General features: G+C 41.8%; 1 protein-coding gene across 1 annotated transcript; it reads left to right on the forward strand.

Moving 5' to 3' along the window:
• The first annotated feature begins 1,272 nt into the window (after positions 1 to 1,272).
• LOC124613355 lies at positions 1,273 to 5,515 on the forward strand. The gene is made up of 2 exons (XM_047142052.1): positions 1,273 to 1,734; positions 5,423 to 5,515. The coding sequence occupies exons 1-2, from the start codon at positions 1,273 to 1,275 to the stop codon at positions 5,513 to 5,515; spliced, it is 555 nt and encodes a 184-aa protein (XP_046998008.1).
• The last annotated feature ends 14,645 nt before the right edge of the window (positions 5,516 to 20,160 follow it).

Raw genomic sequence — 20,160 nt, forward strand, 5'->3', positions numbered from 1 at the left:
AAATTCTACGAAAAGCCGACATCAAACCAATTTTCCGAAGCAGACACAAAATATCAGACATGCTCGGTTCTACCAAGGATGCAGTTGACAAACTACACACAGCTGGCGTGTATGAAATTGGTTGTGCGTGTGGATTAGTTTACATAGGTGAGACGGGACGTCCGATCAGCACTAGGCTCTCGGAACATGAAAGATATATCCGCCTGAAACAACACACTAAGTCAGCAGTGGCGGAACACCGAGACGAGTGCGGGAAACCAATATTTTTTCAAGAAGCCCGCGTCCTGGCGAAACAGCCTCTCACTTTCAAACGAAAGATTAGAGAGGCGATAGAAATAGCCAAAAGACCCGCCAACATGAATAGAGAGGACGGGTACAAGCTTCCGAGGTCTTGGCTGCCTGCAATAGCAGGGCTACGGAGCGGCGGCAGAGCCGTGGCGGCCCATGCGGACACGCGGAGAGCCACAGTAGTGGTCGCGAGCACACAAAGCAATGGCACGCCGCAGCCGGCTTCTGGACAGCATGGAAACAGTGTGACGTCACAGCCATCACCTGTTCGCTATTCGTCCGTCTCCTCCAATGGTGTGGATTAATATAAAGACCAATAGAAAACAGCTATTTCAGCCAATGACAGATAATAAAGGAAACACCAATAAAGCATACCTTTCACCCCTCCTCCTCCTCCTAGTACAGCCAATCAAGTAACGACACGGTTTTCTCGTGCAGCTATTTAAGGAATCCAAGTGTGTTCATTTAGCAGTTAACGTAAGGCCCTGATGAAGGCTAGCTGCAACGCTGGCCGAAACGTTGGCACATTTTAAAATTATGACGATGCGGTCTGATACCCTGAAGAATTTTATTGAAGAAGACAACGGCCGCGGAAGCCTACGCTTACATTTAACCAACCTGTATGGGCAGGAAATCCACGGAAACATCAAGAAGTTAGAAGCACTGCGTTTAAAAAGATGTAAACTGCTGAATGACCTTGCTTTTTTGAAGAGATGCAGAGACACGAGTGTTGTGCCGCATTCTTTGCGGTTGACGTCTCACATACAAACGAACAAGGCGAGGAATATCTGTGTTAAAGCCAGTAAAGCATTGCTACGGGAAAGGATTCGCCACATCCGCATAAGTCTCGATGCTCACAACAGGAATTTGTGTGATCTGCACCTATTTCTGGCCGGAAAACTTCAGATGGAAGACTGGGATAAAGTCGACAGGTTAACCTTTCAGCAAGCATCAAGGACCAGCAATAGTATTACTAACCGCCAGATGAGAAAGTACGACAAACTACAACAGAAAGCCACGGACGAAACATTGACGCTGGACAGGCGACGGACAGTGGTCAACCTCTCCAGCCACACCTTGAGCGAAGCAACCACAGCAATCCTGGCCAAGGGGATGAATTTCGCAGTCGCACCTAAGCGAGTTCCAAAAGAAGATATCATAGAATCCGTAGAGGCTTCGGTACGTCATCTGCCGCAGGCCGAGGCGGAGAAGATCCGGCAGGAAACGGTCAGAGTTCTGAATAAAGCAAAGCCACCGAAGCAAAACATCAACGCTGAGGAATACCATGCCATCAAGGAACTCAGGGACAACCCCCACTTAGTAGTGGTACAGGCAGATAAGGGCAACGCCACTGTAGTCTTGGACACGACTGATTACAACAAACGAATGGAAGATATTCTCGCAGAACCTATCTACAAGAAACTTCAGGGAGATCCGACGGCCAAGGTAATCAAAACGACGCAGGCACTGCTCAAGCACTCTAGAATCAATTTCGACAAGGCCAGAAGATTCATCCCGCAAGTGACACAGGCACCAAGGATATATGGTGTACCGAAGGTACACAAAACCGACTTCCCCTTAAGGCCCATAGTAAACAGTATAAATTCGCCGACCTACTACCTAGCGAAAGAACTGGCACCTAGGCTCCGACACCTAGTGCATCAAACCGAGTCCTACGTTAAGGATTCCACTCACTTCGTGTCCCTCCTAAAGGAAATGCGTGTTACGGACCAAGATCTGATGGTTAGCTTCGACGTCAAATCCCTATTCACGAATGTCCCAGTGTCAGATACTGTGAACATCCTAGAAGAACGCGTGGCACCTGATGTATGTGAGCTTGTGCGCCACTGTCTGACGACCACCTATTTCAGGTGGAGAGGTCAATTTTATGAACAAACTGACGGTGTAGCTATGGGCTCACCCCTATCGCCTATCGCAGCAGAAATTTTCATGGAGGCATTTGAGGAAACAGCCCTCCAGTCCGCACCATTACGTCCAAATTGTTGGCTTCGCTATGTCGATGATACTTTCGTCATCTGGCCCCACGGAGAAGAGGAGTTACAGAACTTCCACAAGCACCTTAACCAACAGCATAGGAAAATCCAGTTTACAATGGAAACAGAGAAGAATGGGGTGCTGCCTTTTCTCGACGTGGAAGTTTATCGAAAACCTGATGGTAAACTTGGCCACAAAGTGTACAGGAAACCAACCAATACGGACAGGTACCTTCACGCCTCCTCCCACCATCACCCCACGCAGAAGAAGTCCGCCCTGCACACGCTAACGAAGAGAGCGTACAGGATAAGCGACGAAGAACATCTGAAGACAGAACTTGAACACCTCAGGTCCATCTTCGGAACTAATGGCTATGGGAAGCAGATGATAGACAGCACCATGTCGACAAGGGAGAAGACTAATAGGGAAGAGGAGAAGGAGGCACAGAGCATTGCTGTGTTACCATATGTACAAGGGGTCACCGAACGTATTGGCAAAATTCTACGAAAAGCCGACATCAAACCAATTTTCCGAAGCAGACACAAAATATCAGACATGCTCGGTTCTACCAAGGATGCAGTTGACAAACTACACACAGCTGGCGTGTATGAAATTGGTTGTGCGTGTGGATTAGTTTACATAGGTGAGACGGGACGTCCGATCAGCACTAGGCTCTCGGAACATGAAAGATATATCCGCCTGAAACAACACACTAAGTCAGCAGTGGCGGAACACCGAGACGAGTGCGGGAAACCAATATTTTTTCAAGAAGCCCGCGTCCTGGCGAAACAGCCTCTCACTTTCAAACGAAAGATTAGAGAGGCGATAGAAATAGCCAAAAGACCCGCCAACATGAATAGAGAGGACGGGTACAAGCTTCCGAGGTCTTGGCTGCCTGCAATAGCAGGGCTACGGAGCGGCGGCAGAGCAGTGGCGGCCCATGCGGACACGCGGAGAGCCACAGTAGTGGTCGCGAGCACACAAAGCAATGGCACGCCGCAGCCGGCTTCTGGACAGCATGGAAACAGTGTGACGTCACAGCCATCACCTGTTCGCTATTCGTCCGTCTCCTCCAATGGTGTGGATTAATATAAAGACCAATAGAAAACAGCTATTTCAGCCAATGACAGATAATAAAGGAAACACCAATAAAGCATACCTTTCACCCCTCCTCCTCCTCCTAGTACAGCCAATCAAGTAACGACACGGTTTTCTCGTGCAGCTATTTAAGGAATCCAAGTGTGTTCATTTAGCAGTTAACGTAAGGCCCTGATGAAGGCTAGCTGCAACGCTGGCCGAAACGTTGGCACATTTTAAAATTATGACGATGCGGTCTGATACCCTGAAGAATTTTATTGAAGAAGACAACGGCCGCGGAAGCCTACGCTTACAAAGGGTTTAATGTTCGCCACATGGTGGTTGCCCTTACTTTTCCTGGTTCTCAAAGTTTCGACGTGTACAACATTGGGGTGAGGAATGCTGCGGACCCGATATGGACCTGCGTATAGAAGTTCAAATTTACTGCACTTACCTTTTATTCTGCTAGATAAATAGTGTGTACGTACTAATATCTTCTGTCAAATGTGAAAGTCACGGCGTGTACAAACCTGTTTTTGCTGTCTTCTTCGGCGCTCTGCGGCACGTTTGATGTTGTTTAGCGAAATATTAATTATTTCATGGTGTCGTAATCGACGAGATGCAGGAAAGTTTACTAATTCTTTAATTTTGTTTGGTGGTTCAACGTTTTTCAGTATAACAGACGGAAATAGCATAGTTGATTCATTTGGAATGGAATTAATTACATCTTGGAATGAGAATATGTGTGTGTCCCAATCAATAAGTCTTTTGTGGCAGTATATTCTACACAGTTTACCAATTTCTTTCATTAATCGTTCACAGGGGATCGAAGAAGCATGGTACCTGGATATATAGACTGGAGAAATGTTTCTAGCTCGTAACATGCGTGTCCATATAGCAGAACGAAATTGTGATCCATTATCAGAAATTACTTTTAACACATGCCCTACATGAAATAGAAAATGTTTTACAAATGCTTTCGAAACAGTTTTAGCAGTAGCTTTGCGTAACGGAGTGAAAGTAACAAATTTTGAAGTGAGCTCAACAGCGACAAAGATGTAGCAAAAACCTCTGTTAGTTCTCGGAATTGGACCAAAAATGTCTACTGCGGCCATATGTCTTAATTTAACAGGTACAATGGGATATAATGGAGGAATATGTGAAGTGGTGTCTGACTTAGCTTCCTGGCAAATGTTACATGACGCTAAAACTCGTCGTATACGTTTTTCCATGTTTGTAAAATAACAGTTCTGTCTCAGTATAAGAAAACATTTTCTGGCTCCGTAATGTGCATAACTTAAATGAGTGTGCCAGATTAATTTATTAACCAGTTCGTCAGGAATGCATAATAACCAATTGTTGCTGTCAGGATGAGAGCGGCGAAATAGAATGTCATTGCGTACAGTGTAATGGTTTCTAATCGTAACATTATTCTCATTTTGCCAAAGGTTTTTAATTTCTTTCCACACATTGTCTTTACTTTGCTCTTTTGCTATGTCCTGTAATGACGACGAAATAAAATTTTCAAATGCAACTTGCTGAATGTACATAACGCTGAAATTTGCTTTGCAGAAGTTGGTTGCGATGTCATGCTGATTGTTGCTGAGAGAACGAGAAAGTGCGTCTGCTATAACATTTTGTGTGCCCGGAATGTGAACAATCGTAAAATTAAATTCCTGTAAATAAAGTTTCCATCTACTTAATCTGTCGTGAGTAAATTTAGCGGAAAGTAAGTTTAACATCCCCATCAACAGTGTTAGATGCCTTCACTTCATGTGACACTACGGACGCAAACGCTGACGATCAGGAAGTTTACACCACTAACTCTCCCCCTCTTGCCGGCCAAATACTGGCAGTGTAAATTTCATCCAACACCAGGATTCGAAGAGTCTTACCCCTGAGACCTATGGCACCGCACAAGCGTGCGTTAGCGACCTCGGCCACGGAGGCGGGTGAAGTAGCAGTAATGAAAGTACAGGACCAAGAAATATTACTCTAAATTAAGAATGAATTTGATTACATTGCAGCTTATAACACTGTCCTTGACCTGTGTCTTGTGCAGAATGAGCTAATGCGATTGCGTGGATCAACGACGCTTTTTTGGACAGCTTGTCGCCAAGCAAATGTCGTCCAAGATGTTGACAAGTATCCGTAACCGATTTTCACTTTTTCGCTGTCACCTCGATTGTGATGCACTGATCTTTGTAACCTCCCCAGAGAAATTTGTAATGACAATACATAAATGTTAACGAGAATCGAACCTAGTGTAACCTCCCAGCAAATAAAATAATTTATTGACAATGACAATTAAATGAGAACTAGCAATCTGAGCCATGTGTAAGCTCCCCACAAAAATGAAAGTAAATCACAAAAAATGAAATCTCAGTGACAATGAGAACGCAATAGACCGAAATGTCGATCTTAGGCCCTGTTCTTACCTCAGTAAAATTGTATCTGCTCTTATTTTTCGCCATAGCTTGGAGGAAATGCATCGCAAAAATTCTTTGAACTTAAGTAAATTTTTTCTTTAAAGATATGCATGGGAAATTTTCTTTCAATAAAATGTTTGTTTTGTTAAAATGCTTGGTTTGAAAACAAAATTATTATTGGGGGGATTCTTCAACAAATTAATTACAGTTAATATGCATTACATTATCACATGTGCGCAATGCTGCTTCATTACCTTATTTAAAAATATACCTTGTGCTGAATCTTGACCAGAGACCCATGTCGACGCCCGCCGACTCCTCACACACAACAACGACCGATTACAACTCGCAACTCGACCGCAACTGCACCTGCCGACTCCCTACATGCAACTGAACTCTCGCGCGGTCAAGCGCAGACTACGAACAATAAATAACTCTCTGGCCAGAGATTCTGTCATGCCTCGCCATCGCTGCTAATGAATACCCTGCATACATACGTGTTTCATCTTCAAACACCAAGGCATCCGCTTCTCTCCCGTTTTTTGTTTCTCCAAGAGACTTCGTTCTTCTGGACCACACTAGAAGCTAAAATGGTTCAAATATTCTCTTTTCTATTTGAGGTTTTGGACGGATTAAATAAAAGGTTGCGAACGCTAGGTGTTTTGTTTGATTTAACGAAGGCTTTTGACTGTGTTGACCAAAGATATTACTGCAGAAGTTGGACCATTATGGAGTAAGGGGAGTAGCTTACAATTGGTTCGCCTCTTACTTTAAGAACAGAAAGCAGAAGATAATTCTCCGCAATATTGAGAGTGGGGCGTTCCCCAAGGGTCGATGCTGGGCCCACTGCTGTTTCTTATTTATATAAATGATATGCCTTCTAGTATTATTGGTGATTCAAAAATATTTCTGTTTACTGATGACACCAGCTTGGTAGTGAAGGATCTTGTGTGTAATATTGAAACATTATCAAATAATGTAGTTCATGAAATAAGTTTGTGCCAGCCGCGGTGGTCTCGCGGTTCTAGGTGCTCAGTCCGGAACCACGCGACTGCTATGGTCTCAGGTTCGAATCCTGCCTCGGGCATGAATGTGTGTGATGTCCTTAGGTTAGTCAGGTTTAAGTAGTTCTGAGTTCTAGGGGACTGATGATCACAGATGTTTAGTCCCATAGTGCTGAGAGATAAATAAGTTCGTGGCTTGTGGAAAATAATTTGATGCTAAATCACAGTAAGACTCAGTTTTTGCAGTTTCTAACTCACAATTCAACAAGAACTGATATTTTGATCAGACAGAATGAGCATGTTATAAGCGAGACGGCACAGTTCAAGCTCCTAGGCGTTCGGATAGATAGCAAGCTGTTGTGGAAAGCCCATGTTCAGGATCTTGTTCAGAAACTAAATTCTGCTTTATTTACCATTAGAACAGTATCTGAAATAAGTGACAGTTCAACACGAAAAGTAGTCTACTTCGCGTATTTTCATACGCTTATGTCATATCGTATTATTTTTTGGGGTAATTCTTCTGATTCAAAAAGGGAATTTTGGCTGAAAAACGGGCTGTTCGAGCTATATGTGGTGTAAGTTCGAGAACCTCTTGTCGACCCCTATTCAATACTCCGGGAATTCTGACATTGCCCTCACAGTATATATTTTCTTTAATGTCGTTTGTTGTTAGCAATATTAGCTTATTCCCAAGAGTTAGCAGCTTTCACTCAGTTAATACTAGGCAGAAATCAAATCTGCATGTGGAATGCACTTCCTTGACTCTTGTGCAGAAAGGAGTGCACTATTCTGCTGTATCTATTTTCGATAAGCTACCACAAGAACTCAAAAGTCTTAGGAGTAGCCCAAACGCTTTTAAGTCTAAACTGAAGAGTTTCCTCATGGCTCACTCCTTCTATTCTGTCGAGGAGCTCCTGGAAGAGCTGAAAAATTAAGCAAATTCCAGTGTTACATTCTTGATTTTCTTTATTTAAACTTACGAATTGCCGCCTGAATACGTTTCTTGTATTTCATTTTATCTGTTTCTACTATCGAGTTATAATTTCATGTATTGACTCGTTCCATGACCATGGAGCCTTCTCCTTAATTTGGTCCTACGGAACAATAAATAAATAAAATGGCTCTAAGCACTATGGGACTTAACATCTGAGGTGATCAGTCCCCTAGACTTAGAACTACTTAAACCTAACTAACCTAAGGACATCACACACATCCATGCCCGAGGCAGGATTCGAACCTGTGACCGTAGCAGCAACGCGGATCCGGACAAGCGCCTAGAACCGCTCGGCCACAACGTCCGACACACTAGAAGCGTCCGCATCAGTTAAACACTGAGTCGTATGATGATGAGTTGTTGCTGTGTGCATGATTAAATTTTCATTTTGCAGCGGTGTATACGCTCATATGAAACTTTCCGGCGGACTAAAACTGTGTGCCTGACCGAGACTCGAACTCGCAACATTTCGCGGGTAATCGCTCTACCGACTTTGTTTCTTCCAAGACGCTACCCTTTTTTTTCAGTCCTCCTTCACTTTCCTGATTATAATGGAACCTACACAATAAGGTCTATTTGCAATCGCCACTTTGACCCTAAAAGAATATATTTGCCACTTCAGGCATTGGCTTCTAATTACGCCTATTCCAATAGTTCTGCCTAGGGTACGAGAGGAGGAAAGGAAAGGGTGGAGAGGATATCACATGTATGTATCAGAAATGAAATTTTTTTCTTTTCTCCGAGTGATTATGTTGTGTTTGACTCACTCTTCATTTTTTTCTATAGTGTCACTTTTTTAAACCATGAAGCCGCTCGTAGCCGTGGAGAAATCCATTCACGTCTTCTCGAAAATAAAGGGGAATACCGTTGATCATAGAACCAAAAAATGTAGTGCACCAGAGCTGATCAGCTGCTCACAGCAGCGACATTCCAACTACGTGGCGGGTCGTAGAAAGCACCCCAAAGTTGGAAAAGTATTACCTGTATTTCGGATTGCAGGGGAGGCAAGGCCCGGGAACCAACTCACAGAGCGGGTCTTCGTCTGCGTGTAGTGCACGTCATCCGGGAACAACATCATGTGCAGTGTGATTCAGTCAGAAACTGTAAGTGTGAGGAAGTCCAGAATTCGCAGGACTAAGTGCCAGACATCTACTGCTGGGCCGCAAAAGAAGCGACGTTTGTCTATGTCCGGCGCCCCACATGCGATGCAAAGTAGAGAGTCGGCGAGGTGAAACGAGAACGACTGGCTGTTTCACCCTGACAGTGACATGCCATGTGGAGCATGCAGTAGTGTCAAGAAAAGGGGCGTTCACCTCCCGCCATATATTGCGCCACCTGTAGTTCGGGTATTTCTGTCTCGTTGGGGACACTGGCCAGTAGCATCTCATTGTAAACCGCCTTCGTCGACAACAAGAGCACAGGCGACAAAGAGGAAAGACAGCTGTGCTCCAGAAAAAAAAAGAGTTCGATGTGATAGGAGGGCCCTGGGATGTCGGCCAACGTGACCAGGGCGCATGCATCGAGCAGTAAGTTGGCAAGGCACGTCGGACAGCGCCGCCACATCCTCTGTGAGCTGACAAAAAGGGCCCGATCTCTGCCCGGAACATAGTAAAGACCCACACAACCAGGGGCCTGGGAAAGTGTAAGGGTCTCGTAGCGGACGTTGAACATTCCCCGGCTAACAAATGAAGTCGCAGCAAGCCAGGGCGTGCGGGACCGGAAGAGTCTGCACCACCATACTGAACTGCCCAAGAATATGTCGCGACCTCTCTCACAGCTTTATTTCCGCCAATGCTTCATGTGCTACCTTCCAAACTGCTATCTCAAATTTCATTCTGGAAACATCCCCTAGGCTGTGGCTAAGCCTTGTCTGCACAGTAACTTTTCTTCCTGTAAGTTTCGCAGGAGCGCTTCTACGAAGCCTGGAAGGTAGAAGATGTGGTATTGGCGGAAGTAAAGCTCTGAAAACAGATCGCGAGTCATGCCTGGGTAGTTCAGTCCGAAGAGCACTTGACCCCAAAAGGAAACCGTCCCGAGCTCGAGTCTCGATCCAGCACACGGTTATAATCTGCCAGGAATGTTGCTGTATGCTTCCACTAACTCGACATGGGCTGTTACGGTATCATTGCCCTTCAAATACATAAAGCAGAGTACTGCATGAAACTCCATTTGTCAGTGGGCAAAGTCTTGTTGCTTCGACTCCTTTATTACTTAAGATTCGTATAGTCTAAGAAAGAACCCGTATTTTCATTATCTGGTTTTTAAAGTTTTCATCTTGAGGAGAAAAGTTAAAGTCTGTAGCAGTTTATGAAGTCAACGTTAGTATTTACTCTTAGTGAACTTTCCAAAGAAAATAGGTTGTAATTGTGTGAGAACACAGAAAAAAATAAGAATAACCTTTCTTCTGCGGTCTTCAGCCTCCCTGCGGTCTGTCGCACTCTTCTGTTGTTCTTGTACACACCACGTAAGTTTTGCTCTGTATATTGAATTAGGTGAATAATTGCTGTTAATATCTGATATAGTGCCATGTGAGTTATTTCAGATCTATCATCTAGCCGAATCTTTCTCATGCAAATATTATTCATTGCGTTTTTAGACTTTTGTTTCAAATATGGGAGATTAGTGACGAATCATTAGAGGGCGAACGACCGAACGTCAACCGCGTTTTTCCGTTGCTTATTGCTTTAAATGAAGCTAAGGCGTCCCTGAGATACTTTGTATCGATCAGTTTTCAATAGCTTACGCAATATTTTTCGTAAGAATTGTAATAAGTTGATCGGGCGTCACTGGTCTCATGTAAGAGAAGAAGGAGCCTTTGAGGTAAAAGTTATAAAATAAAAGTGATTTACCTCTTTCATGCAGCATTACAAGGTGTAGTAAACAGTATTCAGCTCCCCATCTTCAATGAGACTTTTTGCGTTGCCGCGACCAAAAAATAGGAAACGTATATCCTCTTGCCGCATGCTAAGGCAATGTGCGGGAATTTCAGTGTGTACTAAGCCTGCAGGCATATACCTACAAACAAACGAAAAAAGTAATCGCGTAACATTTTTCAAAATGTTACGCAATTTAATATGTACCCCTCGCAGCAATGTTCGTGTATACTAAGTAATCCGTTGCAGATCTCACAACGACGGGACTAAAATAATGTACTTTTTTCCTAAAATTATGGTTTTTAGCTATAAAATATTTTAGTTGTTCACGACTGTCGTTTTCTCTTATCAATTTTCAGACAGGGGCTACTTCATTTGCTATGAAAGGAAGTAGAGGCGTTAAGCCATTATGTATATCACGAGGAACCGACATATGCGCATCAGGCTTTTTCGACTTACATTCGATAAACAAATTTATCACGTTTGTAGCAAATCCTGATACTGAAACGTGTAACTAAGTATCAAAAATTAAGAAGCAAGAATTTCAAGCTCACAATTGCGCTCTTCAAGAAAGAATATTATTCAGAAAATACCGTAGACAAACCTCAGGACGATGTTAAGAATAATTCCTCTGACCGCTAGTAAAATTGTTGTTTTGTTGACACAAAACCGGTTTCGCCACCTAAAGCCGCATCATCAGGTGCAACTACATAGTAGAGTGTAATATGAAGCGTGTGTATAAAACGTTATATGCAAAGATGGCTCTAAGAAATGTATAGGGCAAACCGTCCGATCATTTCAAAAAAGATTTCAAGAACACCTTGATTTAAATAAGTCCCGGTCTGCGTTAACAACACATTTTGGCGAATCAGGGTAGACCACCACAAGTTCTTCAGAAAATTTAAAAACAATTCATAAAAAGAAAAAAGCCATATTTTCAATATATTAGAGGAAGTAGAAATTTTTCTATATAAAAATTAAAATGCATAGTTCGTGATGTAACAAAATAAAAGTGATGTTATTCAATTGAAAAGTTGGAGTTTGAGATTTCGCTTACTGTTTTTTCAATCACAATTGGCGTAAGAATCAAGGATTGACCATTGTCATAAAATATTGCATTATGAAATGTGAATAGTTTTTACTTGCAGTTTCGCGTGGCTTGAGGCAGTCACAACTAGCGTGCTACTGATTAAGAAATTGCGTTATCGTCTTTGTAATTACTTCATGATCGTAGATACGTTCATACCCGGTCGTGAAGTTATTGTTATGAGAAAACAGTTTCCTAAGGGACCAGAAAGTTCTTAAGGGCGCAAAAACAACTGTAACATCACACAAAAGGGGAATTCTATATTAAAGCTGATGCAAGAAGACGATCAAACAGTTTTCTTTTTGTCAATGTAACACGCACATTGGACCGCTGATCTTAGTGTCTGTAATCTTAGCAAATTCCATAATTAAAATGAAAATAGTACTGAGGGGATGATAGGAATGAGCACTGCTAAATGATTCAGTATTCCAAAAATGGTTCAAATGGCTCTGAGCACTATGGGACTTAACAGCTGTGGTCATCAGTCCCCTAGAACTTAGACCTACTTAAACGTAACTAACCTAAGGACATCACACACATCCATGCCCGAGGCAGGATTCGAACCTGCGACCGTAGCAGTCGCGCGGTTCCGGACTGCGCGCCTAGAACCGCGAGACCACCGCGGCCGGCTTCAGTATTCCTAGAACAAATATTCATTATAACTAAAACATATATCGTACCTTAAGCTTAGTACTACAATGACGGTAGATTTTTATGTCCGTTTCATGTCCATTGAGCGCTCTTTTATATAGCCATTGCCGTCTTGAGTCGCTCGTGCGTCGTCACAATAAGTTATAACAGTTCTTTTTACACTTCACTCAAACTTAGACATAACACGTTTTTATACATTTAGTAAAAAATTAGATCAGGCTGCCACAAATCTGCGTTCGTCTTACTTAAGAAAAACAGTACAAGTGTTTTAGCGCTCAAGGCTTCATTTGTTCTCCAGCGAACAAAATAGTGAAGGATCGCATATCGATCCGCATTCTTCTGTTTATTTTGCCGCCCAAAGACGACGAATTACATTATTTAGGAAATTCCAACGTCGCTATGCGACGCCTTATTATACATTAATCATTCTTTATAAGCAAGTATTTGCCTTCAGGCTGAAAGTATTAACTATTTGCTGATTTAATGAAGCCAAAAATAGCGAATATCACAAGTTCAAGCTGAACAATCAATTACTATTAAATCACAATAGCATTATGGTTAATTTGGTTTACGCGATTAAGCATTAGTACGTAACAAAATTCAGTACTATGCTGGCGTGGAAAGAGAGGGAAGCAGAGCTCCTGGTATCTGACGTCACACGGCCCACAAGATAGTTTCCGTTCCGTCAACCTGTCAGTCCGTCTTAGCCGTTTGTGCAGTCGGCTTCTACCATTCCTAGTGCCGTGTTAAGAAAAGTGCTACATGATATCATTGCTCAAAGTAATTTGCATTGTGCTCTGACTAATCACGTTGGTAGTGACTTAGTAACTATTTATTATTATCAATTCGGATTTTTAAAAAAATTTCAGCATTGTGTGACTATAAACTATTTTTTTCTCCTTTTATATTGTAGGCACATTTTAAAAGAAGGGTCCAAACTTCATGATCCACCCACCAGCAATTTCTACGAAATTAACGAATCACGTCGTTGCCACCCTTCGCTCGCCAGTGTAATATTCACGGAATAATATATCTTGACCTGGAGTGATGGGTTCACCTACGACACTTTAAGACTGAGAGTATATTTTAGATATTACCTTTATTAATTTTAACATTCACCAAGTTGAGACGCTTTCTGTTACTGTTTACGATGTAGATTGCATCTGATGATGCGGGTTTAGGCCGCGAAACCTGTTGTGTTTCCATGAAACAACAGTTTTATCAGCTGTCAGCACATCTCTTCTTAACATCATGCCTTTCAACACCTATGGATGCCCAAAATGTAAAACACTGGGAGCTTGCACACAAAATCCATGGATGAAATTAAACAGACCTTAACCAAGACGTCAATCAAGGTCAGTTTCAGAATAACACTTGCAGGGTCCTCCAAGATCAAACTCGGACAACGAAACGACTCTCTTCCTTGTTGCTTAACTGTATCCTTGAGTTAAACATGGAATGGTGACGATGGATGATAAGGATAGTTGTTATACGGCTGGGGTTCAGTTAAAAAGGAATACAGATTGGTCGTCTGGCATTCATACGCTGTAGTGTCCCAAATTTATGCGGACACCAGCTAATCGGCTAACCGACTGATTTAATTGAGGAAACCGCATATGCGTTGCGTCTGTTATTAGAATATTATATCTATAGGTCACTGCAGAAGAGAATGTCTGTTTCGTGTTTCGATAACACGGCAACGCACGAGACGTTGCGAGTAAGAGCTGGGCCGCGTATAGATGTCACTGCGAGACAAGCACGCGTTGACCACGGAATTCACGCCAGCTATTATGCAAAAAATTCTAAAACTGTTATGGGAACTTCCATTTTGACAACTGACAAAAGTGTTGTTAGGCTTTGTCACACCTTCCATCAATATACATCATGTAATGTAATCAGGCGTGCAATAAATATCCTTGTTGAAGTTCATTTTCAGAGTTCTCGCTTAATTCAGAGCATTAGTAGGGTTGTTTGAATTTGATCCTTAACTATGCTCTGAGAGTCATTTACAGGTTTCCTGTACAGAAACTTCTTTAACATTATTTTAGCGAGAGGAGATTGAAAGTAGACTTTTTAATAATACCAGATAAGAAGAAATCTTTTATGGACAGAGAAAATTACTAAAGAATTTGCAATTTGTATAAAATCTCTTTGCCAACATTGCACTTTGTTGGTCGAGAGAACTGACGGCAGAATTAATATGGATTTTTTTCCCTGCACTACCGCCCTCCCTGCAGCTTCTCACATCGAGTTACCGTCTACTTGCGTGCTAAAGGCGAACTTGCACCGAGATTTCTTGAAAATCCAAACGAAGAAATGAAGTCCAAAAAGAGAGATCATTACCACACTAAGCGAGAACATACTAAGTCAGAATACTGCAAGATGATATTTTGAAACTGACGGAATCATTAGAAGAGGAGACTAATCAAATCACCCAGCTCTTCAGATAAAAGGGTAAATCAGGCTTATGGATCTCTGATGAACATCAATACACGTCATAGATTTATGATATAAGAAGGAGAATTTCAGACGATAAAAAGATTTAAGTACCTCTTTGATTGGCTAGAAACTGATCTGAAGAAAAGAATTTATGCGATCACGAATAAAGAGTTGAATTCAGTATACAGTACCATTTCGGTCTAGAACAAGAAAAATCTTTCGATCAGTGTAAATTTAAGACATTACCAGTGACCTGTCAGAAGACTTATGAGCCGCAGAAAATCTGAACCCTGTAAGAACAGGATTGCTTAGAAGACTAGAATTTGTCATATGAAGTATTCGAGTGAGGGTGTTAAGACCCCAAAAAAGGTGCGGTCAGTCTAGAAGACAAGCAGAGTGCAGTTCGAACATCCCAAGGAAAAGAAGTTATTCGGCCTCATTCTTAGCACAGAGCCGGCAGCGGTTAATAGATCAGATATTGAAGTTACCTGTGAATGAGAAGTACGTTGGATGCAACAAGTACAAATAGAAATGCATAACAAGTTTACTATAAAATAAAACTAGAAGGCTGCGAAAGGTTTCCCGGAAAAAATTTGAATAGGGAAAAAAACATAATGGACAGAAGGACAAGATTCAAAGTACGAAAAATACGAAAATGAAACAAATAGCGGAGAAGTACAAAAATCAGAAGAAACTAAGCGGATAAGAAGTAATATGATTCTCAGACTTGCAAAATAAAAAAAGTACAGCTTTATGAGTACGTTCGTCTAACTAAGTAAAAATTAACACTCTAGTAGTAATTGAAGTGTGATCCTCACATTCCTCAAGTGCTGCTTAATAATTTCTTAAACACAGGTTATTACGTAAAAGAAATGCAAAAGCCGAAAGCCAGTGGACTATAATCATATGTGATAGATGCTTCTGTAATGTACAATATCAGTGATTTTTAGAATTTGTATGTGGTCTGAATCCACTAACAAGGATGTGAACGTGTGAGCAAGATTCCGCTCCTGATTTTCCATATATCTTCTTCATGGTTGTACTTGCTGCTAAGAACTGCGTTGTAACCAGAATCGCAACCGTCGTTGTTGTAGCACGATATTAATCTTATGCTTGCCTTTCTTAGAGAATTTTGTGACAATATTTAGTGATTTATTCACATTATAAAGTTTGATTCAGTTAATGATTGTTAGATACTTTGGGTAACAGGATTGTTTATGGGAGGAATCTCAATTTATGAGCTGTGTTGGAAACATTTATTCATCATTCGATACTTTAAATATGAGTGCCGCAAATGCACAGATTTTAGTTGCTACATCCCCAACGGAAATACTTTGACAAACTTGACCTATTTATTAGGCAACTAAGCTCAAAGTTTCATGCCATGCTACTACCACTAAGCGTAATGATAACTGTTCAATTGGGCCGACAGCATTAGTTGTGAATCTATTGACTACATGCGTTATTCTAAACGTTGCTTTAAATTTGGTGATTACCGTCACAGAAGGTGGTAAGAGACGAGATGTTTCTTTGTGCCTGGTAATCCTTACGTTACATTAGTAAGGAAAAAAAAATTAATCGTCATATCATTTCTGCAGGTATTTTTATATCTGGTGTCCCGCTTTTCATATTGTGAACATGGGCTTACTAGTGGCCGTAATTTCTAGCGTTTCCTCTCCTGTTCTGGGAACAGGTCTTCAGAGGCTATGGAGATTAGTTGATCATATCCTCCTACGTTTAGCTGAAACCTAAATAATTTTTGAGTGTACTGATTTTTTCTGTGAGAGCCAAACCATTCGTGTTATTATGTCGCCCAAATATTGTTAATATTCCGGATTAGTAACGAAGTAACATCTAGAACCCAACGTGTTCATGGAAAGGCCTTGATTGTTTCATTTGAGAGCGTCACAAATTGCGTATTACAGCTGAGTAACTTGTAGAGTGCCAATGGTTTGAATTAATCTGAGTCGACACTGAAATGACAACAGAACAATGACCTGACTAAAACGCTCTTGCTGTCTCTGTGAAAGTTGACCCATTACTATTATGATCCAATACTATTATAACACGATCTAACTTTATTGCATAAATAACTTAACACGGGCTACACTTATTTCACACAATTGTTAAACTGGACGTTAATTCACTTTCAATTTCTTAACAAGAGAACTACTATATGGCCTTGGAAAGGTTTAATATGTCCTACCTCGAACGCAAAACATGTGCATTGAACATATTTGGTTCATAATTGTAATGCAACACTCTTTCCTACAAAGAACAAGAAAATGTTTAATATAAAAAGAACACTGCATGTAAAATGGCGAAGTATGTGCTGCCCCGAAGATCTTGACGCAGACATGTGGAACCTGTTAGAATCTTATTAAAAATACAAGCAATCTTAATGTTGACTAATGAATGTACCGCATCAAAAGCAATTCTTATTTAATAAATAACCGCACTGAAGGCAAATAATGCAGTAGGACACCCATTACTAAATAATTTATGAGACCATGGCCCCTTAGCGTCTTGAAAATAACTATTATATTTATGTGTATGTGCCCACCTCCCCCATTTAATGACGGGTAAGTGTGTGAATAAATGCAGAAAGATTTCGTATTACTCGATAATTATTGTAACGCAAAGCTACAGCTTTTATATTAGGAAAGTAGTTAATATTTCAAGAACCACGTGGTGGCTATACTGTGACGAGGCAAAGTCTTCGCTCACAAAATATTCATGAAACCAACGAAAATGCAAAGATTCGTTAAACGAATGATTTACTAAGACTGGTTACTTATCAGATGCACTGCATAGTGAAAATGATTTTTGGTCCACTAATCGAAACTCCATGTTCCACCATATTACTCATAATGGCTAAGCTCAGACGTGAACATCTAGCATCAATATGACACAGCGAGCAAGACACTTGCAGGAAATATTAATTTATCTTTCACCGCTTGTGCACAGAGAAAGGCAGGTCGTAACTCTCGTTACAAGTTTCCACATACAGTCCCAGATCGTTATCACCAATCACACCCTTTCTCTCTCAATGTGTCTCAGCGCAGCCAAGCTTCCTTCTTACCAATCACACAATATTACACACAAGAACTGAAGAGAACGTATCAGAACCCTTGTTCCTGCTTCCTCACAAAGTGACTGTCCGCACTGGCTATGTTGAATTTGTACTCATTGCTCGAGCTGCCGCTCAGCCCAAACAATGTAGTTAAGTTGAACCACCGCAGCTCAGTCAGGTCAGATTACTCCATAGATACCGACTATACTACACTATCTGACTATCACATAAAAAGCTGCATATGTGTAAAACGTGAGAAACTGGAAACTGATGATTATATGAGGCAACTTCCAATCTGCAGATGAATTTGTCAGCATGTTTTCTATTTTTGTGAACAGTTAGGACCTCTGTGATCAGTCCAGTGTCGTAGAGAAAAGCTATGAATGTATTTACAGTTTCGAAAGAATTATCACACTATTGAATGTAACTACACTGTAAGACAAAACATGCCCTACGAAGGAATTATACAAATGGAACGGAAATTGGTAGATGTGATATACATATAAAGGCAAACAAATAGTAACATTTTTAGAAAATTTGGATGATTTATTCAAGAGAAAGAGCTTCACAAATTGAACAAGTTAATAACACCGCCTCGGGCCCTTACGCAAGCATTAAATATTCGGTTTGGTAGTTTTTGATAGAGCTCTTCTGCTAAGAGATATTGTGCCAAATTCTGTTCAACGGGAGCGTTAAATACTCAAAACTGACAAAATTTCGCGTGGTATCCCTCAGGTGTACATCCAACAAATCTATCATTAAGTGACAAGACTAATAATTGCTTGCATAATGGCCGCAGGTGGACCAACGTGTTATTGCCTTGCTGAATTTCTGAAGCTGTTTCTCCTGAATAAATCATCCAAAATTTCTGAAATGGTAATGATTTGTTTGCCTGTAGATGTAAATCACATCTACCGATATCCGTCCCAATAGGATAATTCCTTCGTGGTGCGCCGCTTTCTTTGTCTCAGAGTACATTACTGGCCATTAAAATTGCTACACCAAGAAGAAATAAAGATGATAAACGGGTATTCATTGGACAAATATATTATACTACAACTGACATGTGAATACATTTTCACGCAGTTTGGGTGTACGGATCCTGAGAAATCAGCACCAAGAACAACCACCTCTGGCCACAATAACGGCCTTGATACGCCTGGGCATTGAGTCAAACAGAGCTTGGATGGCGTGTACAGGTACATCTGCCCTTGCAGCTTCAACACGATACCACAGTTCATCAAGAGTAGTGACTGGCGTATTGTGACGAGCCAGTTGCTCGGCCACCATTGACCAGACGTTTTCAATTGGTGAGAGATCTAGAGAATGTGCTGACCAGGACAGCAGTCGAACATTTTCTGTATCCAGAAAGGCCCGTACAGAACCTGCAACATGCAGTTGTGCATTATCCTGCTGAAATGTAGGGTTTCGCAGGGATTGAATGAAGGGTAGAGCCACGGGTCGTAACACATCTGAAATGCAACGTGCACTGTTCAAAGTGTTCAAAGTGCCGTCATTGCGAACAAGAGGTGACCGAGACGTGTAATCAATGGCACCCCATACCATCACGCCGGGTGATACGCCAGTATGGCGATGACGAATACACGCTTCGAATGTGCGTTCACCGCGATGTCGCCAAACACGGATGCGACCATCATGCTGCTGTAAACAGAATATGGATTCATCCGAAAACATGACGTTTTGCCATTCGTGCACCCAGGTTCGTCGTTGAGTACACCATCGCAGGCGCTCCTGTTTGTGATGCAGCGTCAAAGGTAACCGCAGCCACGGTCTCCGAGCTGATAGTCCATGTTGCTGCAAACGTCGTCGAACTGTTGGTGCAGATGGTTGTTGTCTTGCAAACGTCCCCATCTGTTGACTCAGGATTCGAGACGTGGCTGCACGATCCGTTACAGCCATGCGGATAAGATGTCTGTCATCTCGACTGCTAGTGATACGAGGCCGTTGGGATCCAGCACGGCGTTCCGTATTACCCTCCTGAACCCACCGGTTCCATATTCTGCTAACAGTCATTGGATCTCGACCAACGCGAGCAGCAATGTCGCGATACGATAAACCGCAATCGCGAAAGTCTACAATCCGACCTTTATCAAAGCCGGAAACGTGATGGTACGCATTTCTCCTCCTTACACGAGGCGTCATAAGAACGTTTTATCAGGCAACGCCTGTCAACTGCTGTTTGTCTATGAGAAATCGGCTGGAAACTCATGTCAGCACGTTGTAGGTGCC

The sequence above is a fragment of the Schistocerca americana genome, chromosome 4 (assembly GCF_021461395.2).
Source record: "Schistocerca americana isolate TAMUIC-IGC-003095 chromosome 4, iqSchAmer2.1, whole genome shotgun sequence".
Taxonomy (NCBI): Eukaryota; Metazoa; Arthropoda; class Insecta; order Orthoptera; family Acrididae; genus Schistocerca; species Schistocerca americana.